The sequence below is a fragment of the Diabrotica undecimpunctata genome, chromosome 10 (genome assembly GCF_040954645.1).
Source record: "Diabrotica undecimpunctata isolate CICGRU chromosome 10, icDiaUnde3, whole genome shotgun sequence".
NCBI lineage: Eukaryota > Metazoa > Arthropoda > Insecta > Coleoptera > Chrysomelidae > Diabrotica > Diabrotica undecimpunctata.
Genome location: NC_092812.1, coordinates 50,461,226 through 50,489,182, shown reverse-complemented (window position 1 = coordinate 50,489,182; position 27,957 = coordinate 50,461,226). Strand labels below are relative to the sequence as shown.

The 27,957-nt window shown below is 32.5% G+C and overlaps 1 protein-coding gene across 1 annotated transcript; it reads left to right on the top strand.

Annotated features, from left to right (window-relative positions):
- The first annotated feature begins 937 nt into the window (after positions 1-937).
- On the top strand, positions 938-23,455 carry LOC140452244 (venom protease-like). The gene is made up of 7 exons (XM_072546381.1): positions 938-1,094; positions 6,140-6,252; positions 8,870-9,000; positions 9,055-9,170; positions 11,227-11,410; positions 14,392-14,797; positions 23,134-23,455. The coding sequence occupies exons 1-7, from the start codon at positions 1,025-1,027 to the stop codon at positions 23,308-23,310; spliced, it is 1,197 nt and encodes a 398-aa protein (XP_072402482.1). The 5' UTR covers positions 938-1,024; the 3' UTR covers positions 23,311-23,455.
- Positions 23,456-27,957: the final 4,502 nt, after the last annotated feature.

The window sequence follows — 27,957 nt, the reverse complement described above, 5'->3', positions numbered from 1 at the left end:
AACTGTTTGCTTATTAGTCTTTGTAACTCTTTTTAGCAGTCTTATTTTTCCTACCAAAATATACGGCAATGAAATAGCTGATGTACTTGCCAAAAGAGCATCAGCTACAAAATACTTCGGTCCAGAGCCAGCCGTGAGAGTGCCAAAAAGCATCGTACGCGTCTGGAAAAAGGCCTGGATCAGAAGATAACATAACTCGTACTAGGAAAACATACCCGGCCAAATACATGGCAAAATGTATATTGGATGGACATGTGCTAATAGGGCTGAAGTACTTCGGAAAAGACGTCAAGAGACACCTGCATACAATGGGACTGTTTCATGGAGACTTGCGCTGCAGACCCTGCAGCAATGAACCTAAGACAGCCAACCATATCTTGCATGCTTGCGAAGCATTAGATCGCAGGCGGCAAACACTTTTTGAGAAAACCAAGTAACTCCAAAAGTATATGGTACCCATCCACTAAACCTGTATAAGTGTATATATTCCAGAATACTTGAATGAGTATCATAAAGGAATGGAAGATGTACCATGTATTTGTACATCTTGTTTATGTCTGTTTATAACAGACGGGTTCCATGAAAAAAAACTCTTAGAGAACTGCACATAACCAAAATTGCTAGACAAATCATTTGAATGATTATCTCTATAAGTCCTACAGCTTATATGTTTTTTTTTGTTTTTTTTTTAACAGTAGAGAGAATGTTTTTATGAATTTATTTAAGTACATAATGTATGCCTACTAAAATTTTCTGAATTTATTTGCGTGGCATCTTCTTAACAAATTATAGTTCTTCAAAAAATTGCTTTCCTAATTTTGTGGAGCACTGTAGTTGAAAATATCCCATTTTTGTACCGAATAATCTTTATTATTTTTATATCTTTTGGTAATAGGTGCTGCAACATCAAATTGATATTTTACTCCCACATCGTACTTTGATAAAAATTGAAACAGGAAGATTTTATCCATAATCATTTAAATATTTTATAATTTGAATTGTCTCTCATATCATTTCCGCCACCATGAAAGCAGTAGCAGTATTTTTATTAGTAAAATTGTTAAATTTATGCCACGGAATCGCTATAAATCCAGGTAAGATGTATTTTAGTACTGAATATACAAGATTAAAAATAAATTTAATAAAAAACAAAAATAACGCTATAAAATATTGGTATCCAACTTTATCCAAGGAACTTTATAATACAAAACATTGTTGTAATAATCTCAGGATTTAATTCACCGATCCCATCCTTTTTGCTCATAGTCTCCCTCTTCTTCTTTTAGGACCTACGTTCGTGGTACTTAACAGTTTCCTTGGCTTCTCTCAGCCTTTATTCCAGCGATAGTGCCCAGGTATCCTAGTAATATTTATTAGCGCCTGTCGTTATTGGCGGTTGTCCATACATTTTCATAGCTTCATTATTTGTTCTCTTTCGTTAGTTATCTCCTTCCATATTTTTACAAAAATCCTTTCTTTCTTTCTTCATTTTACATCTTCATTGAAAATACACATTTGTGAATTTTTGTTATTAACTCTATTTCAAAATCTTTGGATAAAATATATTTTTTTCATTCTTCCTTAATTATAAAATATATCTTGGTTCAAAAATATTCCCCTCATTTTATCTATCATTTGTCGATTATTGTTTTGATCTTGTTTTATTTCAGTTAGTGTAACTAGGTTTACTGTTTTTATAAATGTTTCAGCATTTTCTATGTTTTCCAAAATAGGGTTTCTAGAAAGGTCGTCGGCTTCTACATTTTCTTTTCCAGGTTCATATTTAATGTTGAATTCAAATTGTGAAAAGTCATATCTGTTGTGTCATATCTCCTAATATATTGTGTCACATCTCCTAATTCTTCATCTGGTCTTGTACGAAGTTCTCTTCCCTCAAGGGGCTTATGATCAGTAGTAATAACTACAAATTTTCGTCTTATTAGCCAGTATTGCCAAAACCCAAAACTTTATTGCTTCTTTAATTGCAAGGCATTCTAAAAATATGGCTTTTTTTTATTTTTTTGATAGAATAGAATAGAAATACGCTTTATTGTCACTGAAAATTGTACAATTTTATGGACAAAGCTTACAAAAAGTCAGAAAAATAACAATAACAATTTAAAAGTTACTGAAATTACATAAATCGTCAATATCACAAAATAAAAGATATTAAATAAAGTAAAATACACAATCCATTGCAAAATTTAAATAAATTGCAAATTGCATAATAAAACCTTACGAACTAATTAATAAGTTTAAGTTGCTGCATGTGATACTCAAATATGTACAGGGTGTTTCAAAAAGGTATGTCCTAAATTAAATCACGTATTCCGGGGACAAAAATAAATTGATTGAATCCAACTTACCTTAGTACAAAAGTGTACACAAAAAAAGTTACAGCCCTTTGAAGTTACAAAATAAAAATTGTTTTTTTCCATTATCTCCTAAGCTACTTGACATTTTGTAATAAAAATGGACACGTTACTTTCTTGTTCTGAAAGCATTTTTCATACAAAAGAAACAACAAAATCTAAGCTTACAGAATAATTTTAAGGGGGATGTGCAGCCCTAATTCCCCCCAAACTTTTGAGTACTTTCAAATCAAATGAATGTTGTGGCATCATTAATTTAACACATTATTTTTAAAACTTTTTTGCCTCCTATCACTTTTTCGAAAAACTAGTTTTTTCCTAGTCGGCCATAAAATTACAATTAGTTTCTACGGATACAATAATTACAAACAGTTCCATCAATAATAGTCAATACTTTAAAGCTATCATTTATTGTGCGAATAAGATTAATATTAAAAATTTTGATATTACAATGGCCACATTTCAGGAAATGGCAGATATGCATTTAACTTTGGGTAAGTTGGATCAGATTAAATTATGATTTCAATAAACTATCGGGAATATCGTAGGTGAATGTCAAGGAAATAGTGCAGCAGCCGCAAGGCGTTATGCAGTAAAATACCCCAATCGAAATACACCCGATAGACAATTATTTCTGACCATTGATGGTAGTTTACGGGAAACGGGTACATTCCAACCGCAAGTTGTTGGCAATAGTGGTCGTCCAATAATGGATGCAACTGATGAAGACATTTTAGAAATCGTTAAAGAAGTCCCTGGAACAAGTACAAGGGTAATAGCTGCTCAAATAAATGTTCCTCACGTATGGGTTTGGAGGCGTTTGAAGGATCAGCTGCTTAAACACTATCACTTAACAACGGTTCAAGAGTTATTGGTTGAAGATTATCCTAAACGGATTGTATTTTGCGATTGGTTGTTAATGGAAAACACTCGAAATGTTAATTTTATTAGAAATATTTTGTTTACCGACGAGGCTACCTTCAGTAGAAGTGGAACAACAAACCATCATAAAGAGCACATTTGAGCCGACAAAAATCCTCACGCCAAAAAACGACTCATCACCAAAGGACTTTCAAAGTTAATGTTTGGGCAGGAATTGTGGATAACAATCTAATAGGCCCAATATTTCTTCCCAACAATTTAAATGGTGATAATATTATTTGCAGTTCTTGGCAAACGATTTACAAGAGTATTTGGAAGAAGTGAATATTGCAATAAGGCAAAATATGTGGTTTCTACAAGATGGTGCTCCACCGCATTACAGTAATGAAGTCCGGGAATATCTTTGCTTTGCGGGCAGTATCCTGGTCGATGGATTGAAAGGGGTTGTGACGCATCTATTTCTTGGCCACCCAGAAGTCCAGGTCTTAACCCCATGGACTTTTGGGTGTTTATGAAAGAGAAAGTTTATTCTGTAACAATAGAGGACGAACAACAATTAAGGGTTAGAATAATTGAAGCTGCAAATCAATATGATTTTTCAACTCATTCGGCTTTCCTTATTAAAACGATACCGAATGTGTATTGAAGAAAATGGGGGTCATTTTGAACATTTATTGTAATATCATATTTATAGAGGTTATAGACATTTTTTGGACTTGTTATTTATTTAAGCCATTTATTTAGTTGCACGTTATTTTTTAAAGGTTAATGAAAAGGGCCGTAACTCAATAAAAACTGTTTTTTGAAAAAAGTGATAAGAGGCAAAAAAATCTTAAAAATAATGTGCACACCCCCCTTAAAATTTTTCTGTGCGCTTAGATTTTGTTGTTTCTTTTTTATGAAAAATGCTTTCAGAACAAGAAAGTAACGTGTCCATTTTTATTACAAAATATCAAGTAGTTTAGGAGATAATGCAAAAAAACAATTTTTATTTTGTAACTTCAAAGGGCTGTAACTTTTTTTGTGTACATTTTTGTACTAAGGTAAGTTGGATTCAATCAATTTATTTTTGTCCCCGGAATGCTTGATTTAATTTATGACATACTTTTTGAAACACCCTGTATAAATATATTTTGATTACTTGTACCTAAACGTACTGTATAATACTTCTAATTTCTTAGTTATTCGTTACGAAACTCTTCCACTAAATAATATGGTCTATTAGATAGATAGGCTTTTGACAATTTACGGAACTTAAGGAAAGAAGTTGTAGATTTAAGTTGCAGTTAAGGAAGATGGTTGTATAATTTTTATTCCGAATATAATATAGATTTCTTTACTAACTCAGTGGACGGGATCGGTAAATACACATCAAAGGTTTGAATTTCTGGTGGAGTAGTCATTATTAGTTCTTGCTGGAAAACATTTAGGTGTTTATGAATAATTAAGGAAACAGTTTCTAAAATATATAAAGAGGAAATAGTTAAAATCCCGTGATTTTTGAAGTAGCTTCTGCAATGTGTTATTCTACTGAGATCAAAAAGATACCGTATTGCTCCTTTTTGTAATTTAAAAATAACATCAGATTAGGCAGCTGTACTAGAACTCCAAAAAGAAAAAGGAAGGATATTTTTTAATTTTTTTTTGAAAAGTAAGCTACTTGTTTCATTTCTCCATCTCTTTGTTTTTGTTTCAGAACTGCACCAATTCCTAAAATACTAGCATCTGTATATATAGTTGTAGGAGCTTTTGGGTCAAAATTAACTAGAATAGGTTCCGAGCAGAGGATATGCTTTACCCTATCAAAAACTGCTTGGCAGCTTAAAGACCAGTGAAATGTAATGTCTTTTCTAAGTAAATTATGTAATGGCTCTGATAACCTAGCTGAATCTTTAATATATTTGTGGTAAAAATTTATTTTTCCCAAAAACTGTCGTATTTTTTTTTCCTTTCTGGTGCTCGAAAATCTCTAATCAATATTAAATTGTAATGTACAAACTGAATTGTTTCCCACAATATGTCCCAAATATTTTACCTCTTGTCTCGCAAAATTACATTTTAGAAGTTTTAGCCTAAATCCCTTTTCGAGAATGGCTTCCATGAGTGATCTAAGTGTTCTTCAAATGATAATGAAAATATTAAAATGTTTGTACAAAATGAGTTTAAATGACGTTTTCTGATAATATTACTTAAAATTCTTTGAAATATTGATGGGTATGTTTTAAGCCCAAAAGGTAAGCATTTCTATTGCCAATGACCATTTTGTGTAACGAAGGCTGTCTTATATTTGTCATTTATCTAAACTAGAATACACTCAAAAGCCGAATTTATGACTAAAGTAGCAAAGAATTTAGCATTCGTTGTTTTGGCTAAAGTCTCGTCAATTAACATAAAAGGTTGTGGTTCAGAAAAAATTAATGAGTTTAATTCACGAAAATCAATACACAATCTAGTTCTACATCCTTCATCTTTAGTACCCTTCATTAAATTTTCCATTCAAGCCAAAGTTTCACAATTATTGCTTCAACCTGTATAATTATTATATATACCATTGGATAGCATTTTTTATAGTCTTTTAAATGATGTGTCACAAGCAGGGGTTTTGCAATTTAAACTTTTTTGGTTATGGTGGGTGGGGCCTAGGGGGTTGATGAGGGTGAGTTCTCTTTCATGTCATTTTAGTTCCCCATTACTATCCTAAAAACAAATGAGTTTTACCTTCGTTTTTCCAAACATATTATCTTACTTTCGTAAGGTAGAAGAAAACATAGTGAATGCTTTTATTGACTCAATTATCTCGACAAAACACCGAATCTTATTTTACTTTTATACACCATTAAACTCTTCGTATTTGTTTTATCATTTCACTAATATGTTCTTTACAGAGATCAAAACTGACGTGTCAAGATCAATATACGATGAGAAGGTACATGCAGCATTTTTAAATAGAGATCACATAAGAAGAAAACGATATCTAGGTTTAAGTAAGAAGTTTAAGGTAAGCTTTAAATATATATATATATATATATATATATATATATATATATATATATATATATATATATATATATATATATATATATATATATATATATATATACAGTGATGAGTGCCTTAAGAACCGGCAAAATAACGCAAAAGATAGAAAATATAATACGTTGTGAAATAAAAAGAGATGAAAGTAGTAGAGGTGGGAAATTATCGATAGAAACCTCTAATTTAGATTACATTATATTAGGATTATCGATAGTTTCCCACCTTTAGACGTTAGCTTATGACCTAGTTGACTTCAGTCATAATATTACAAGTATGACGTCGTAACATTTTTTAAATTTCGCATAAAGTAAAAACTGATTGAAGGCAATAAAGCAAATGTAAATAAACAGTTTAATTAGTAGTAATTTGATAATTAATTCTGTGTTGACGAATACAGAATAACAAGCTATGATAATTCTGTATTGAGAAGAGTGTATACGACGTCTCAAATCATTGTTTATTATTGATCAATACTTTAATTTTGGATAAAAAAATACTCCTACTTAAACTGTTTTTACTTACATTACGTGATACGTATTACTATGACTGAAGTCAACCAGCTCATAAGATAACGTCTAAAGGTGGGAAATTTTCGATACTTCTAATGTAATGTAAAGTAAATTATAGGTTTATATCGATAATTTCTCACTTTCTATCTTACTACTTTCATCTCTTTTTATTTCACAACGTATTATGTTTTCTATCTTTTGCGTTATTTTGCCGGTTCTTAAGGCACTCATCCCTATATATATATATATATATATATATATATATATATATATATATATATATATACAGTATATATATATACAGGGTGTTTCATTAAGATTTGTCCATATAGTAACTGGAGAAAACTTAGTACAAAATACGATTTAACCTAAAACACTTAACACTAAACAAATAAAATATTCCACCTTACCGAGATACAGAGTGTTTTATTACAACTATTCTAAAATGATTTTAGCCCGTTGTTTTAACACCTTTCAATATTTTTTGTTCAAACTTGACAAACAGTTTACACACTTTACATACCTACTTTAACTAGTGTTAAAAGATAGTTTTCCGGATACATACTTCCTTTTTCCCTCTCCTAAGCCGCTGTCGTAATAATCATTTCAGCATATTTTTTTTATTCTTCGTTACATTTTACGTAAATATCAACCTTTTGTCTCAATGCGATAGAGTAAGTAGTTTTCAAGTTATGTATTGGCGTTTAATCAATAACATGCATATTGAAAATGTGGAAAACTTTACGTATCTTGGAAATGTCATAACAGAAAGCGGAGGTACAGAGGACAATTTTCCTATGAGGATACGAAAAGCTCAATAAGCATTCAGCATGCTCAACCCTGTTTGGATTTCTGGCGAGTATACTACAAGGACAAAGATCAGCATATTCCAGTCAAATGGCATGTCTGTTCTACTCTACGGATGTGAAACCTGGAACATGGAAAGTGACAAAAATCCATACAGATCAATACAGATAAACTGCAGGTCTTTATTTATAAATGTCGACGACGAATTGTTCGTAGTTTCCGGCCTAACATCATCAGAAACGAAGATCTACTATACCTGACCGAGCAAGTGAAATCCCCAAGGAAGAAGAAAAAGAGGTCGCCCAAAACAAACTTGGAGAAGATCCATCATGGACAAGATAAGAGGTCAAGGAAAGTCTTGGAATAAGGTAAAGGCTTTAGCGCAAAATAGAACCCGATGGCGCGTTTTCACTGAAGCTCTATGTTTCACTTAGGAATTCAAGAACCGTATATATATATATATATATATATATATATATATATATATATATATATCCTCTTCAAGGAATGGGATTCTGTTTTGAATTGGAGTGGGCACTGATTTAGCAGAAATGACGAACGGAGAACACGGCAAGGGCCAAGGAGAGAGTGGTCGTTTGTCAATTCCTGGTAGTGGTTTCTTTTTGCGGAATAATGGTCAGTCGATAGAAACAACGGGATTGCATATCACAAAACGATATCTTCCAGAATTGTTTGGGCGTTCTTTAGTAAACGTGTGGTTACTGGGACGTCTTTTTGGGACAGTTCATTTATATGGTCGATGGTTTATAGAAACGGATGGGGGCTGTAGTTCAAGAATTTTTAAAATCAATTTTGTGACCTATATGAAGATGCTGTCCGTCTAGAGCTAAAATTAAATCGGAATTGTGAACGGAAATGTGATGTTCATAGGTCCTATTTTGGATTTTTTTTATTGGTTTGGCCTACGTTATATCGTGGACAGTCTGCATAAAGAATTATATAAACTCCGTGGTGTTTATTTGGAATGTTGTTTTTGACGGATCGGCAAGAGATGAAAGTTTTTGCTTAGGGATAAATTTTGACTTTATTTGCTTTGAGAGTTTTGTTGGTAACACATTTAGTATAAGAAAGAAAAGCTTTCGTATGATGATGATTTGATTCTTGAGATTGGGATTAAGCGTGAGATTAATCCTGTGGATTCTCCTATTGATATGATTTCCCGATAACCATTTTGTTTTAAAGTATTAATACAATTTTTTGAGTTTTCTTTACTCTTTTGTAATTTTATTCTAATTTTTTTAGTTAAATAAAAGATATCAAGAATGTATAGGTCCAGGCGACGTCAAAGGTCATTGTAAGCACATTGCTTATTGCCCGACTAGTATTTTTCAGCAGCTGAATACTCTAGATTTTCTATGTGTAATAGAAGAAAGGTATGTGATAATGCTTTTTTATGTATTTTTATTATTAATTTCTTTCTTTTGTAGTTTTGTTGGTGTATGTTGTCCAGACGACATCGCCAGTGCTGGAGTTGTTGGATCTCAGTTGATTATAGATTTACCAGCTGGAGGAGATGATTATGACGAAGGTGACAAATACACAGGTAAATAATTACTTAAACTATCTATGTTCTATACCTTATTCTATTCATTTTTAGCCAAAGACCTCCCCTTGTCTATATCCCGAGCTGCTATCAACCAGTGTATTACTTAGGATCGTTCAATTGTTGGATTTTGATTGATAAGGTCTTTTAATTTGTGTTTGTCGAAGATTCCGTTTTAATGGTATTCTTCGCAACCTTACTTTTTGAGCTTTACTACTTAATTTTTAAGCATTAATTTAAGATCTTTTAACCAACGTGAGTTTGTGGTTCGTCATTTCTATCAGTATTTTTGGATCTCTTTTCGTTCACAAGTTCTCCAGCATGTCAGGTTAGCTTCTGCTTCAGCTTCTTTCTGATGTTCAAGGAGAACTGATTTCTAATCAGCTGTATGTTGAAATTAACTGTATGTTAACCTTGCAACGCTTCTTGTGATTGGTCCTGAGTGCATTAGTTGGGTTGCATTCTATGCAGTTGGGAGTCTTTGTGCCATCACCTCTTGTATTTAAATTTGTTGGATGTTTTACAATTTATACTGCTTCCCTAATTACACGTCCTATTTTTAATGTAAGCTAGCATTTTTGTTTTATTTAAGGTTATTTTATGTCCCGTGTTTATGACAAGTTTTAAGTTTTAAGTTTTTTAAGACGATAATATGGTTGATATTTTCTAGTCGTTGTTAAATATATTTTCTATTTTATTTTTCCCTAAATGTCTGCTGATTATTATCTGTCGTGACCTTTATATACAGCAGGATGGTTTTTCCAAATAGTTTTTCTTTTACCGGATCTCTGATTTTGTTTCGGAATCTCTGTGCCTTCTTAATCGTAAACGTGGAGAAGCCATTTTTTTCTAAAGCTGTTTTAACTTTCTGCATTTCTCCCTTTTTATGGTCCTCATCTGTTAGTTTTCCGAATCTTTTGGAGTCTTTTGATTGAATATATTTGTGCAGGATGATGGTGTAAATGAGCGTGTAAATATCAGTCAATTTGGGTTGGTTTTCGAAATACTATATATCCTATGCTTCCATCTTCCTTCTTTATAACCAATGTATCTAAGAATGAAAGTTGTTGGTTACTCTCCCGTTCCATGGTAAACTGCACTTTGGGGTGGATATTGTTGATATGCTGCAGAGATGTGTTGAGTTTTTCATCTCCATATCTCCAGGTAATAAATGTGTCGTATACGTACCAAAGCCACAGTTTGGGTTTATTCTCTACTCTTCGTATTAGTTTTGTCTTTATATCCTGCCTAAAATCGTTTGTTATTACGGGTGACAGTGGTGAACACATCGGTGCTCTTTCAATTTGTTTGTACCCTGGTCCTTGTAAATGAAATAATTGTTATTCAAGCAATGCCTTGATAGGTTTAGTGTATCCTGTGTGATATTGGATATTTTCTGCGTATAGATCTGTGAATAATGAGACTACATCAAAGCTAAATAATAATTATCCAGACTGGAGAGTAATGTCCTTTATACGCTCGATAAAATGGTCTGCATTCTTGACGTAAGAGTTCACTCCCTGTGCGTATGGTTGTAGTTGGTCAGCTAGATCTGTGCGTATGGTTGTAGCTAATAGCTAGGTGTACTACTAACAGTATGAAGTTATATCTTTTTACTTTTTTACATTTCGTCTTAATATTTGTTGGCGTTTCCAGTTCCATTTTAACTTTGACCATATTTGCGTCCGCTCTCCTATACATTCGTCTTTTATGGGTTCCATATGTTTAGTTTATGGTTTTGGTCTATTGGATTAGTTTCATAATTTATCTTATACGATCTCTACGATAAAGAGAGCACTGGAAAGCACCTAATCAACTTAGATGCTTCTTAATGATAATATTTTATACCTGAACAGATCGTGTCGATACCCACAATATTTGTTTATTAAAATAGCTTCAATATTAAAAAAAAAAAAAATTTAACAATTTTGAAATTCTTCGTCACTGGTTTCTGACGTTAGGTTGGGGATTATCAGTTGTATCATAAAAACTGTGATTTCAATAATTTTCAAACGGAGTATAATATTATTTTATTTTCCTTTTAAATACATTTCAGGATGTGGACTCGCAGTAGAAGGAAGAACTAAAGTGGCGACTAAAACAACTAGTATTCAAGAGTGGCCATGGATGGCTGCCTTATATCGGTACAAACAGCTGAAGCAGGGTCTAGAAAATCAGTTTTGCGGAGGTGCTTTGATAACAGATACGCACATTTTAACTGCTGCACATTGTACTCATGGGTAAGATGTATATTTTGTTGATAGATGAGAAAAAGCATATTCAGGAAAAGTAATTATAGGGGTATTTCAATCTTGGACGTAGCTTATAAGCTTTTTAGCAAGAACGTGATAGATGTATACAAAATTGAAGTTAAAGGACGCAGAGCGAACACACGGCAAGTTTTTAGGTTAAAACAAATTCAAAGCTACATTAATGGGCAGAGTTTGGATCTACGTATCTATTTTAGCTAGCTAATTATATTTAATCTAGCTATTTTATAGATTTTCAATAAGCGTATGATAAAATAAACAGAACAAAAATTTACGAGGAAATGAGAGAAATTCAAAAATTAGTATATATCACACTTGAAAATACCTTAAAAAAGGGGTAGTTGTCATGACATTAATATCGGGCTGCATAAAGAAGATCCCATCTAAAATATATCTAATATTAAGTGGAAAAAGTAAAATAAGATCTACAGGGATTAAAATTCACCATAAACAACAGTGTAGAAAATATTTAATTACTTTGAGAAACATTACAAACAAATTTGATACACAGATTTGTTGCTTTCTGCATATGCGATGGCCTCTTTATAATATATTGGACATCAAACAGGAACCTGGGTATATACCTTCAGTCTAGAACACCGCTTTTGTGTTTTTGTAGCAATGCTCCAGACCATCCCTTTCCCCCCTATAGCACTCTGATGCGCGATAGGGGCACTCTTATCAGCCAAAATCTGTTCGTGTGGGAGTAGTCCTGGGTACAAGAACTCCAACACGATATCCTAACCGGTCAATGCAGGCTAGCGTGATGCTCTTTTTTCCTGCTTGAAAGAAGGTACCGTGAGGCTACCTCAATTCTCTGCTCCTGGCTACGTCCAGTTCGGCGACTTGGTATTCTAGAGGATTCGTGCCCGGGTTTTGGGGTTTTGTTAATTTTTTTGGTGGCTTTCTCATTTTGTTAAATGTTTTTTTTGGTGGCCAAAGATGTTTTTTAAGTCCTTTGGGTTTTTTTTTTTAAATACTAAGGCGCATCTATGGAGCGGTAAATGAAAATGGTGTCTGGAGAAGACGATACAACTTCGAACTCTATAGGATATACCAGGAACCAGATATCGTAAAACACATAAAGATAGGACGTCTGAGGTGGGTAGGCCATGTAATGCGGATGGAGCAAACCGACCCAGCTAGAAAAACGCTCCTTGATAGACCTATTGGTCAAAGAAGAAGAGGAAGACCCAGAACAAGATTCCTAGATAACATCGATGAAGACATGGGAAATATGGAAATACGTGCTTGGCGGAGGAAGGCGATGGATAGGGACGACTGGAGAAAAATTCTTGGGGAGGCTAGGACCCACACAGGGTTGTAAAGCCAAAATGATGATGATGTGTTTTTTTGAAGGATGTCCTGAAATAAAAATCATATTAGTAGGTTTACACAGTCCTACGAATATCTACGTTAACATAACTACGAACTTATCTGCTGTTTTATATATTTTCCAGTATCTGTTGTTTTGGAAGTTTGTGCTTCCATCGATGGAACGAATCATACCTAATTATTTCTCGAAATATCTGGCTTAAATCGTTTTATAGTTCAGCCAACTTAATCCTGGCTTTTTAGACCGTTTACGTTGATCACTCTTACTTGCTGAAGTTCTCTGAACAGGAAACATTCAGCGACATATCTGGGTACATTTACTGCTTCCCTTAGGCTGATGTTGTGGGCCACTTTTATCCTCTTTTTATTCATATTGCAGGCATGTTTCCATGCGAGAGATGCGTATGTTAGTATAAGCAGTATAATGCTATTTATCAATCTAATTGTTGTTTTTATTCGTAGTTTACTTTTTCTACCTGTGAGTCCTCTTATTGACGCTTTAGCCATGTTTGCTTTTTGTAATGTTGTGTCTACATGTTTTCTTAAATGTTAAACCTTGATCCATTATGACTCCCAGGTATTTAGCATCTCTTTTCCATTCGATGTTATTGATTTGCACTGTCAGTTGTTTCTCTGGGTTTTGACTTGTCCCTTTAAAGAGTACCGCTTGCATTTTTTGGAGTTTATTGCGATTTTCCGTTGTATTTTCTATTCTTCTATCCTGTCTAACGCTATTTATTTGTAAATCATTTACGCAATGTCGATGTTTCAATGTTTGGCCGCAATCACTGTGTCGTCGGCATAAAGACTGAGTAGTGTTCCAGGTATTCTTGGAACATCGGCGGTGTATACTCCGGAGTTCCGAGTTCGGACAGGACTTGTCCTATTCGAATAGCAATGTATACTATATATAACATGTATACGACCACTTATTGCTTTTGTTTAAGTTTATTTCGATATAGATTATTTTTACAGACAATTTTTCGGGACTTATTTGTATTGCCATGTTCAGCACCTGACTCCATGTCGCTTTTTTTTAAAGCTAATGGTGACTTCTTCTCCTTTGATTCGTACCTCCCAAATTTCGATTGGGTTGCCAGTACGACGTAGAAATAATTTTCATTTAATATTTAATTTAATATTTCCAATACTTCAAATATTTTGCAAAGTTGCAACATGATTAAAAATAAATGACATCAAATTGAAGTATATGGTGATGGGAAAAACTATAAGGCAAATTTGGAATTTAAAATAGATGAGTAAAAGTATCGTTTCTAACAATTTGAATATTTGGGGGTAACAATCACAAATTGCAATAAGGAACATAAAAAATTAATTAAAATACTAGGGAAAGTGAGATCCTATAATCAAAAAATGTGGAAACACACAGTTCTTTATAATCTCATATTTATAGTCCTCCATCTACGAGATGTTCTATTTTATTTATATTTATTTTTTAACTCCATTTTGTGTATTCCTATTTTACAAAAAATGTGAGAACACACAGTTATTTATAATCTCATATTTATAGTCTTCCATCTACGAAATGTTCAATTTTATTTATATTTATTTTTTTACTCCATTTTGTGTATTAGTATTTTAATAGTTTCCTTTAGTTTGCAGGCGTCCGAGATTCGTGTGAGATTAGGAGAATACGATTTCTTTAGACAGGATGAATCCCGTTCCAAAGATTACGAAGTAGCTGAAATCATCGATCACGAATACTTCGTTTTACCAACTTATGAAAACGACATATCGATTCTTAGATTAAAAACTGCTACAAGCTTTAATTCGTACATTTGGCCAATTTGTATGCCCCCACGCGATGGTGATTATACTAACGAAACCGTAGTGGTTGCGGGATGGGGACAACAATATTTCGCAGGACCGGTTAGTCCTGTACTGCTACAGGTCGCTATACCGGTATGGCCATTGGACAAATGTATGGACTCTTTCGTTCAGAAAATTACAGACGATAATATTTGTGCAGCTGCTTATGAAGGTGGAAAAGATTCGTGTTTGGTACGTATGAATTAATCAATCATGAACATAAACATTTGGATATATGCTCTCTCTTCTTTCCATTTTTTGTCCTTCTTCTTCATTCCAGGAATAGAAACGAGGATGAAACTGTGCTTGATCTTTTCGAGGGTGGTTTCCATTTTGCTCTATATTCTTTTATTTTCTAATTAATATAGTTGGTATTTAAATACGATGTTGTGTTTTCGTTTCTCAATCTATTATGCTCTAATTAGGTATATTTGATTTCCCATTTTCCATAATTTTAAATAGGTTGTGCCTATTGACCCAGTCGAATACTTTTTTTAAGTCTATAAATGTAATATGCGTTTATAGGTCAAATTCCCTTTTCGCTGACATTCTGGCATTGCTATATGGTCAATTCCATATGAAATCAATCCTCTTCTACACAACTAGCAGCAGGGTTATACTGTAATATTTATTTTAATTTATTTACAGTATTCTAACACTAACAATAGTAAAAACAAAACATAATATTTATTTACTGAACGATACGAAGGTACATTATTGACTGACCCTAAAATCTAAATTGTTCTTTTTATATAGTGCGCCTATGGTTCCAGAGATCTCTCTATCCCGTTAAGTCTTACTTCGAATCGTTCGACCAGCTTCTATAGACTGCAGTTAAATTCCCGCCTTAGGAAATGTGCACTCGAATCGACGATTCGAGTATATTCCATCATTGGCGTAGCACGGCTATCGTAACAACAACAGATTCTCATATTTTGCATCCACTATTTTGTTATTAACTTCCATGTAAATCGTATTTCATTTGACTAATAAACTTTTCCAATGATTGCTAATGCGATTGACTTAAAAACCTTTTTGCTTCCGAGCAAAAGCTTTCCTGTTCCGAGTTTACTTGTTTTCCCCTTTCTTATTTTGCAAGTTCTTGAGATATTCCCGTTTCTTTTCAATTACTATATTCTTTACTTGTTGATTCCATTGTTTCTTTCTTGTTGATTTTTAATAATTTCCTACTTTTTCTTTTTGCTTAGGGTCAAGTAGGTTGAAATAAATGTCTTCAAATTCTCCCATTATCTCGTGTTTTAGCCTTTTGTTCCAGATATTGATTTCAGTGTCTTTAATAAAGGTCTCTTATACTTTCTTCTTTTAGCAAATATACTTTAATTACTTCTTCTTGTCTTAGTGGTATTAAATACTTCTTATTCTTCGGGTTTCCCATTTTAATTTCTCCGTTTTCGTCCTCCATAGCATTCTATTCTCCCAGTCATCTTCTCTGAGGTTTCTGTCTATTAAAGCATTTCCTATAAACGTTTTCCATCTTATAGCAGGTTTTCCTCTCCGTCTTCTTCCCGGCGGGTCCCAGTCCAATATTCTTTTCGGCCACCTGTGCTGTGGCATTTTTTATACATGCCCGTACTACTGCAGGGTTCTGTTTTTTAGCTTTTTTTAAATGAGCCTTCTACTTCCATGCTGTTCCATATTTCTTCTGTTCTTATCCTACCCTCCCTGATGATTTGTGGACATCTTCTCATAAAATCCAATTCAACTGTTCTTATTTTATTTCGTATTGTTGTTGCCATTGGCCATACTTTTGCTCCATGTGTGTAATATTCAGCACTAGGCTCTGAAAGATCATTTTTTGTTTTCTTCCGTTAGTTAGTTCAAGTACCTTTTCGGCTTATCATTGACCTTAAATATTTAAAAGTCTTTTCACTTAACTCTTTTCTTTTAAATTTAAGTTCAAATCTGCAACCTCGGATCCAATACATAAGTATTCGATCTTACACATATTTATCTTGAGTCCCCATATTGTTCCTTTAATTTCCTTATCATATATTCCATTTCCTCCCAGTCCTGTGCAAAAATGACTTGGTCATCTGCGAAAAGGAGTGAATTTAATACATTATCTTGTACTATTATGCCTATTGTTCCATATTTTCTATCCATACCATCTTTTCAAAGCCGTATATATATATATATATATATATATATATATATATATATATATATATATATATATATTTATATATATATATATATATATATATATATATATATATATTTATATATATATATATATATATATATATATATATATATATTATTGCGATATTTAAAGTCTTGGTGCGCCAAGCAATAATTAGCTAATTAATTTTTTTGATTAATTAAAATTATTCAAATGATATGATTATGACTCTATCACAATTTTTAATTCTTTTATCTCAGGGTTAAATTCGTGCTTCAATATCTATGCTGTTACATGTGAAAGGTAAGGTCCAGAGAATACCGGAATAATAAAAAACACATATGATCTAACACTATATATTGAAATAAAAATGATGAAATAATTCACACTCAAAAGTTTTCAATAAACAAATCTCATATAATGATTCTCAAAAATTTTGTTCTACGTACGTGAACAATCAAAATTAATGGTACAAAACAATATTAATTGAAATCTCAAAATTCCGAACTATTCTAACTCTCCTAATCAAAATATTTATATCCTTTCTAAATTAAGTGTAAAAATTGTGTTATCAATAAAAGAAAAAACTGCAGAAAACAAAATATCTCTCTCTGATGATGAGTGGTCCAAATCCTTGTTCCTTATAGACTGTATTATCTCCTCTCAACCGCTCCCTATGTAATCAGCAATCTTACACAGATTGTTGCAAGTATATCGTCCTTAATGATCTCCTTCAAAAGCACAAATCATTCAAATTATGATAGCCTTTTCTCCTCTCGATAAACTGAATCTCTCGTTGGCCCGAGTGAAAAATGACTCTTGGAATATCTTCTCTTTACGATAAACTGAATCTCTCGTTGGCCTGAACAGTGACTCTTGGAATATAAGTAGAGAAATATGACTTACAATATTTTGCTGCTTCAGCTCCTGTCAGATACACTAACTCCACAAAAACTCACTAACATTCCACACTACTGCTTGCTACATTTCAGGAACCGCCAGAGAACAAACCCTGTTCCTTGTACAGACTTGGAAACCAACTGACTCTATCTTTTCTCTCTCCTCAATCTCGCTAAACTTTCTCCCACACACTTATCCCACCTTTTTCAATCTCCGCCAATCACAACTCGTCACAATTCCCCCATTTCTTCATTTCGATAACAAACAAATTTTTACCTATAATTATAAATTTCCTAAAACTTATTTACAAATAATATTTTTCTATAAATCTTAAAACTAACAAAAACCTCTTTCTAAAATATCTTCTATTGTCTTTAATCACTGCACTAATGCATTTGTAAAAACCCGTTTCAATTTGTCTTTTGTTTCACTTAAACTTATGCGGGTCATTCAAGTTTAACAAAGAAATGATTGATGTAAAGCTTACATTTTGTTTGGTACAGGTAATTCAAGGATTTAATAACTTTCCTTCTCCGAAATGTTTGTTGGATATTATCCTACTTATCTGAATTATTTTAATGTTTTTGAATTTTGAAATATTTTTAAACAAACCAATATTTTTCTCGATTTTACATATCATAACAATATATATATATATATATATATATATATATATATATATATATATATATATATATATATATATATATAAGTAAAAGTAAAATGGAAATTCTAAACTTGAATTCCCGCTTTATTAATTATTTTACACCAAAATTCATGGAGAACTATTTGTAGAGGAATGGAATTTGTATCGAAAACAAATGTTAAAATTGTTCTACGAATTAAACGTATTCCAAAATTTTGCAAAAATATAATTTTTCAGACCACCCTCAAAAGTCAGGCCACACGCAGTGCAAGAATGTGTATGACGTGTTGCGTTTTGTCATATTGATGTTTCTAATATTTTACAATATTTGTTAAAAAACAATACAGTTGATTAAACAATGTACTCAGTTGAGAAGAAAGAAGAAATAATAAAAATGTTTTACTCAGAGAATAGTGCGCGAAGTGTCAGTTCTTTATTTGGAATAAGATATTCCAATAGATCAATTCCAAGTCATTCAACAATTCAAAGGATTTTACAAAATTTTGAAAATACTGGGACGTGATTTCTAATTGTACCTGTACAAACAATATTGCTGAGGTACCAAGAAATTTAGAAAATCAAAATGAAATAAATGTATTAACAGCAGTTGTAGAAAATCCTAGAATAAGTTCTCGGACCATTGCAGACCAGTTTAATATTCATAATTCCACGTCCTTAAGGAATAAATTCCTTCCATATAAATTTAAATGTCATCAAGAACTAAGAGAAAGAGATGCTAAGAGACGAGCGGAATTTTGTTATGAAGTTTAAGAGAGGGCTAATGCAGACAGACAATTAAAAAAAAACATTTTGTTTAGTGATGGATGTATCTACATTTACATTAAATAATGAACCAAATTTTCAAAATTATAGAATTTGGTCAACAAGAAAGCCTGAGGATATTATTGAAAGCCATACCCAATATCGTCTAAAAAGAAATGTCTCGTTAGAAATATTTAGACTCAATATTATTGGACCATTTTTTCCATAAGGAAAATTTAAATTCAAAAAATTTTTAGACTTGCTACAAGAAGAGATTTTACCGAGACTTGCAGAAATAGCTCCAGATGCAGAAGAAATTTGGTATCGAATGTATGGATGCCCTGCGCACAATAACTGGGAGGTTAAGAAATTCCTTAAAAACAGCTTTAATAATTGTTTCATTGTACTTAAATGTAACATTAAGTGGCCTCCGAGATCGGGAGATCTAGCTCCAAACGATTATTTTATCTGGAGGCATCTAAAATCAAAAATCTATTCTGACCAAAAATTTACAAATATTGAGGCATCAAAAGTACGGATTCTTGAAGAGTGTGAAAAAATAACGCCACGCGTTCTGGCTAATGTTAGACGAGAATTTTACAATCGATCGGGATACTGTTTAGTAAAAAATGGCGGATTGTTTGAATATTTCTTATAATTTTATGTTTAGAAATTATTATAAATTATTTTTAGGAATAAGGATCACAGTAAAACTATATTGAAATTCTTTGAATTGTTGTATAACCTGGAATTGAATTGGGGTGTATTAGAATATCTTACTTTAAATAAAGATCTGACAGTGCTCGCGCACTATTGTTGCACAACATTAATACGAATTTTCGTCAACTGAGTATATTTCATTAAGTTTATAATAACTAGTAATATTTATTTTTCAGTAGTGTTTAGTAAAATTTATTGTTTATAATTTAATCAGAAAATAAAAATATTGACAATTCAAATATTGTCAAACATCTTAAATCAATATGATCAAACGCAACACGTCATACACATTCTTCCACTACATGTGGCCTGACTTTTAGGTGTGGCCTGAAAAATATATTATATTTTTGCAAAATTTTGTAGTAGGTACGTTTAATTCGTAGAACAATTTTAACATTTGTTTTTAATACAGATTTCAGTCCTCCACAAATAGTTTCTTTTGACTTTTGAGGTAAAATAATTAGGGAAGCAGGAATTCAACAATTTAGAATTTCCCATCAAGTTTCCTATGGCCCATTTGACGATTCACCACCCGGTAAATATATATATATATATATATATATATATATATATATATATATATATATATATATACCTTAAGAGGTTTAGGTGATAGACCACATCTCTGTTAGACCTGTTTGCCTTTTATTTGCGATAATTGTTTTTGTTATTTCATTTCCTAACTTTATTTGCACCTCTGTTTCTTTTTACAGTCTTTGTGTTATATTCACCCATTTGTCTCTAACGTGTATTCTTCTCATTGTTTCCCATAGCTGTTTTTTTGGGAACGCTATCTTATGCTTTCTCCAAGTCGATAAAGGTCATATGTGCCTCAATATTTTTCTTTGTTCTTTTTTATCACTTGTCGCATGATGAATATATTATCTAGACATGATCAAGCCTTTCGGAATCCGGCTTGTTCTTCGCCATAATGGCCCATGTGTTGTCCTGTTTTTTCTTTTATAACCGCGAAAAACATTCTTTTATTACCTTTTTTGAAAATGAAGGACATTTATGATCGATTCCACTCCTCTGGAATCTCCCATTCGGCTTCGATTTTATTGAACAACACTCGTATAAAGGACACGATCCATGTGCTTCCATATTCTAGCAGTTTCATTTTCGTGTTCCCTGGCTCTGGTGCTTTGTTGTTTTTGGCTTTCTTTTGTTCCTTAGTTATATCTTCTTTTGTGATTTCGACTTTCTCCGTTAATATTTTCACAGGGTCTTGTGAGATATACTTAGGTCTATTCTCCTGCAACAATTGTTCAATGCTTTTTCCACTCCTTTGATATAATTATCTGTATGATATTTTTACTTCATGTATTATTTCTGATGTTTTTTAATTTTTCCATGCTTCCGTTGATCTGTTATACCCTATCGTGTTGTCTATGTCTCTGCACATTCTCTCTCAGTATTCATTCTTCTAGAGCCTTATTCTTTGCTTCACTTGTTGTCTGTGGGTACCTATTCTTCTCGTGTTTCTGGGGTTCTGTCGTTTAGCCATTTATGGAACGTATCTTTTCCCGTTTAATCATCTCTTCTAGGTCGTCACCGTATTTCTCCGAATATTTATTCTTGTGCTGTTTAATACCTAACACTTAGCATATTCTGTAGCCTATTTTGATATAGTGTTCGCATACTAAATTGTTGTTCGACTTTATACCCCGTATTTGCGATTATTTGCATCTCCTCATCTCTTTGCATATTGTTTTTTTGTCGTCTTTCCGTGTATATGAGTTCCCCTAGACTTAATTGGTGGTTACTTGCACATTCTGCTTGTCTATATATTCTTACATCTAGTATTACTGTTTTACTGGCTTTGCTTTCTACTAGGTTCCTCTCAAATATATCAATATATATGTTTTTATGCTGAACTCTTGTGTTTGTTACTTCCAAATCGTATTCTCGACATATTTCAATTAGCCGACTTCCATTGTCGTTTCTAATTTCGTCTTCTCCGAATCGTCCTACTATATCTTCATCTTCCTTTCCTATGTGGCTGTTAAAATCTCCAATTAGTAGAATATCTGCTTTTACCTTTGCCTTGTCTAATACATCTTTTGGTGTGTTGAAAAAATCTTCCTTTTTACTTACGGTCGCATTGTCATTGATTGCATATACTCCAATAATTATTGTTGTTTGTCCAAATATGTTTATCCTAATTTCCATTATTCGTTCAGTTGTTTGCTGGTAATCTTGTATGTATTTTCTCCATTTATTTTTTTATTAATATTGATACCCATTTTGCTGCTCTTTCATGTTTGCGAACCCCAGTCCATATGTGTGTATATTTTCCATTAACATCCTCCCCTTGACCCTGTTTTTGTTTCACTTAAGAAGATTATTTCTGTGCCTACTCTTTCGATTTCTGAGAGTATTTCATTTTGTTTCGTTGCAATTCATTGTATATTCCACGTTCCTACTCTCATAGTTTTTTTTCTTCGCCTATATCCTTGTCGTATATCCTTTCTTCGTCGTATATCCTTGTTTCCGTCCAAATTCCGAGGCTGTGTGATTGTTTATTGCATAATCCTGATTTTCATGGTTTTGAGCTTTTCTTCTACGTCGCAGCTCGATTATCTGGCACTCTTTCTAAATAGCCAAGCCAGTTTAGTCTTTATGACTTAAAATAAATCTCACGATATTTGCGCTTTGTATTAATTCATCTAGGTCATAGTTCATTTTTATTATCCACGAACCATCGCTACACTGGGTTGGTCTAAATATCTTTCGTAATATTTTGCGCTTAAATATTCTCAATTGATTTTCATCAATGGTTGAAAGGGTCCTCATTTCACATCCATATGTGACCAGTGGTCTAATTACTGTTTTGTACATTCTAAGCTTAGAGTCTCGATTCAATAACCTACTTTTCAGTAAGTCTTTGTATGCATAAAAGTACGTATTACCGCTAAGAATCCGTGTTTGTATTTCTTGACTGTTTTGTCTATATACTCGTTTCTATTTCTACCTAGCTGAACTTTTCCTATTGCTTGAGGTTTCGCCTAATGTTTCCCTTGCTGTATTGGCAATTGTCATTTACATGATATTCCATTCGTCTTCGATGTTATTTCCTTCTCCTCTTTCATTTAATATTAGCTTTTTTTTTCTGGTACTAATTCTTCTTCTTATTATAATTTTTCATTATCTTTCATGCAGTGCCGCAAGCACTTAATGTACATTTATGAATATCTTTATATCTAAAGAGCGTGTTCGTGATTTTCAATTTATTCTCGGTAGCGAAGTTTTATTCAGTTGTAATTTGCTGTTCTCCATTTGTTCTCACTACTTACATGTTTTCGATTCTAGCATTTAAGTCACATCCAAAAATTAAACTAACCAATAAGTTTTCAGGGTGATTCTGGAGGCCCTTTAATGTACAAACTGAAAAATGGACGATGGATAACCATTGGAATAGTGTCTTGGGGTATTGGTTGCGGAAATAAAGACAGTCCTGGAATATACACTAAAGTAGGAAACTACTTACCTTGGATCATAAAACATACAATGGCGAAAAAGATTGTAACGTAAATACATTTTTGTTGATATATGAATCGATTGTATGGTTTTAGATCTCTATAATAGTGCACACACAATGTTACAATAAAATTTACTAAGTAAAAATATAATTTTATTGTACAAATTAAAAATAAAGTCAGTAAAAAATAAAAACTGATCGTTTTTGTAACTCTCCTTCTTCTTCTTCCTTCTTGTATGTAGGCTGTAAAGCATGTTTCTTTTTCAATATTAGCCTACTAAATTGTTTAAATTATCGCACCATCTTTTCTTGGTCTGCCAACACTTCTTCGTCCATTTAGTGACTTATCTCGTGCTATTCGTACTATCCTATCCTCTGTCATTCTATTAATATGTTCGTTCCACTCCTGTTTCCGTTTTGTCACCCATCCATTTATGTCTTCTATATTGCATGCTCTTTTTATCTTTTCACTTCTCTCCCTATTCAACAGACTTCTCCCTGATATTCGTCGTATTTTTATCTCTGTTGTTTCTAGTAGTCGTCTTGTTTTAGATGTGTCAGGTCTTGTCTCCGCCGTGTATGTTAATATAGGTCTAATTCTTCTTCAACATCTCCGTAACTAGTTATATCTATTGTCAGATATCTAAACCTTACTTCCTGCTTTATTATTTTCCCATCAATTTCGATTTTACATCGTAGTGGGTATTTAGATTGTCATACATTTGGTTTTTTCTGCTGATTATTATCATATTGTATTTCTTGGCTGTTGTATTGGAGATATGTGTTAATCTTTGGAGCTCGTCTTCTGTCTCGGCGATTAATGTGGGTTAATGCGTTTTTGTAACTAATAATTGAAACTATTTTGTACAAAATTTTGATTATCCCTCATAGAATAGATAGTACATATGCCGTCCTGAAAAAAATTGCATGGGAATTTGAAAGCTCAGTCATAGTGTAAACAGGGTTGCGCAAAGTTTGTTTAATGTAGAGTGAATTATAGATGGATTTTTTAGTTTTTGTAAGTATTATAATTTATTTCATAATTTTACTATATGTCTATTATATTCTAGCATTTTACTCTAAGGGGGAGAATTTGTTTAAAATAATTAGAACACTTTCGCTAAACTTACGATCTGATGATGATTACACGCAGAAATGCATGAGTTAAATCTTCAGAAGTTATTACAAAATGCATTAATAATTACCACCGAAGGCGCCTATTTTAAAATTCAATACATTATTGACCAATTAGTATAATAGCAGCCATAAAGACTTTAAGCTAGGAATAAAAAGTTGTAGAAATATTAAGGGTGAAATTCTGTATAATACAAACTCAGTTCTTAATAGATGGACACAACATTTTAGCGATCATCTCAATGTAGATTATGTTCAAAAAGGCGTCAACATAAAAAATCAACTAAACATACATCAGCAACTACACATTCAAGCACCAACAAGAGAAGAAGTGTCAAATACCATCCAAAAACTTAAAAATAAAAAAGCCCCAGGAATCGATGAAATGTATAAGCAAGGTAGGTAAGGAAGTAATCCATAAACTACTAATACCTATACGACAGAACAAATTGGTACTAGAGGAGTAGCTAAAGGGAGTAATATGTCCGCTGCATAAAAAGGGTGATGACCTTGATTACAAGAACTATAGAGCCATTACTCTGTTAGTATCTATATACAAAATACTCGACAAGGTACTTTTTGAAAGATGTAAACAGTTTACAGTGGACAGGCATGTTTATAGTAGACAGAAATATGAAAAATAAAAGTGTAAATGTAAAAAAAAGTAAAAAAGTAAAAATAATAGTGCGAAAAATTTCAAATAATATAACATCCTTTTTAAGGGGAATGCATGGTATAGACAAGGAAACATTTTTATCTAAGTAATTGTTGTTATTATTTACATGCAAATGAAATCAAAGTTGCAATTGTTTATTATCTTTTAGTTAAAGCTTATCTAAAGCGTTAATAAACATGTAATGTTAAACAGTAGTAAAATTTATCTATTTTTATCAGACGTATAACAATCATATACCTATTATATACATACCTATTAAAGCAACAAGTATTTATAATTCATTATTCTGCATGCAACCATATCTAGAAAATGTTTTCTTATCACTGTACGACCGGTTTCTCGAATTGAACAGATAAATGTTATTGTGATTAAATTTAATCAATTAATAATAGACTTGAAAATAATTGAACATATTTAAACATATTAAAAAATTTTTGTAAATTTAGAAACAATTCACTAGTTTATTTATAATGTATAATGTTTAGGATATAACGGGGAACGGGCGAGGATTTGACATCGTTGGCCAACAAATTCAAAATGTAAACAGCCAACCAATGCCAATTTAGTATCCACCAAATCAAATAAATTGTTACCCATTAATACATATTCCAAATAACACACAGAGTCAACCACAAAACAACAATATAGAGAATTATCCACAAATCTCCTCACAAACACCCGGTATGTATCTTCAATATGCAAATAAACCAACCCACAACATATTCCACCAATATATTTCCTCCAAATCAAGAACGTAAATCAACAAAATGCGCCACACAACACCAATATAAATAACAGAAATAGCCAGCAATACTACAGACTGTCATCAACAAGCGGTGATGAACCAGAAATTGCGAATGTGTCACAACTCATGGCAAGTAGTTAAAACTAAAAAACGCAGAAAAATCAGATCAAATGTGGAAACAGACAAAGAAAATGATACCATTACATTATCGAATAAATCTAATACCCTAACGGGGATATCCAAGATAATGTAACCAATCAAAATGAAACGGCGCCAAGAAAAACCACCACCAATATTTGTCTACGGTGTAAGCGACTTCCCAGAAATGAGAAAAAAATTTACAGAAATAGCTGCAGCTGAACAATACGAAACCAGGACCATGGCAAATAATACAGTCAAAATAAATTGTAGCGACACAGAAATATACAGAAAAGTCTCAAGGTATATGAGAGAGAATAGCATTATTCATCACACATATCAACCAAAGGAATACAGAGTCTACAGAGTCGTAATTAAGTATCTTCACCATTCACATGAAACAGAATATATCAAAGAAGAACTGACGAAACTGAGTCACAAGGCAAGAAACACCATTAATGCTAAACATAGGATTACAAAAGAGCCCGTAAAAATGTTCTTTGTTGACCTTGAACCACAAGACAATAACCAAGAAATTTATAGAATTCAGAAATTACAACACTGCAATATACAAATTGCACCACCCATAAAAAACAAAAATATCACCCAATGTATTAGATGCCAATTATATGGCCATTCAAAAACATATTGCAATAGACCATATGTATGCGTGAAATTTGGAGGGCAGCACAATACAGAAAGTTGTAAAAAGAACAAGAATACACCAGCCACATGTGCTTTATGTGGAGGAGATCACCCAGCTAATTATAAAGGATACGAATATTATGGTAATTTAAATAGAAATAAAAATAACGCACTAAGTATAATCATCACCAATATATATATTGCAATCACGTCACAGAAACTTTATACCTAATACAGTAAGACCACATGTAAGCTATGCCAATGTAGCAAATAATAGACAACCTCCTGCTGTGCCTTCAGATAACCAAGATTCAAACTCTAGTCTTATGAAGTTTTTAGAAGAATTCAAAGCCATGTTTAATCAAGTCTTGCAACAAAATAGCACATGCTAAGCAAACTCGTATGCAAATAAAATTCTTTCCACGAATAGCTGAATGGAACGCCAGTGGCCTGCTGAATCATAAGAACGAGGTAATATTATTTCTACAACAAAATCTAATAGATATATTAATAAGTGAGATAGTTTACAGACAAATTGTATTTTAAAATACCGTATTATCTAACGTACCATACTAACCATAACCACCCAGACAAGACTGCCCATTATGGTACAACAATCTTAATGAAACAATCGATTAAATATTTCATAATGCAAAATTATGTAGAAGACTGTATCCAAGCTACAGTAATTAAAGGGTGCTCATTACCTTTTGTAGGTCCTCTATATTCCGGGGCGTAGGCCCCTCTTACCATATTGTCCTCCAAAGCACAATATTAAAAAAACAGATTTCGGATCCTTCTTCAACACGCTAGGCCCAAAATTTATCGCAGCTGGTGACTTTAATAGCAAAAACACTTACTGGGGATCAATGTTAATAAAAACGAAGGGAAAAGAGCTTAATGCAAGAAAATAAATACTCATATTTATAAACAGGAATACCAACGTACTGGCCAACGGACTCCAAAAAAGATCAGACCTCTTAGATTTTTGCATCATAAAAGGAATATCTAACACCTTTATGGACATAGTTCCAAGTTATGACGTATGTTCAGATCATTCACCAATTATTGCAACAATTATCACCAGCGTATTTAACAAACAACCTACTCCAAAACTGCATGGACCTAGAACAGATTGAAACCTTTACCGAAAAATGCTAGATGAATACATTAAATTAAATTGAAGACTAAAAAGCTCTCCAGAAATAGAAGCAGCTACAAATAACCGTATGAAATTATTGCAAAACGCTGCAAAAGAAGCAACACCGAACGATGCAGATAAAGAGGAGAATCGGTCAAAAAATACCTAACTTAAACCTAAAACAATATCACCACGAATAGTATGAAAATACCACAGATAAA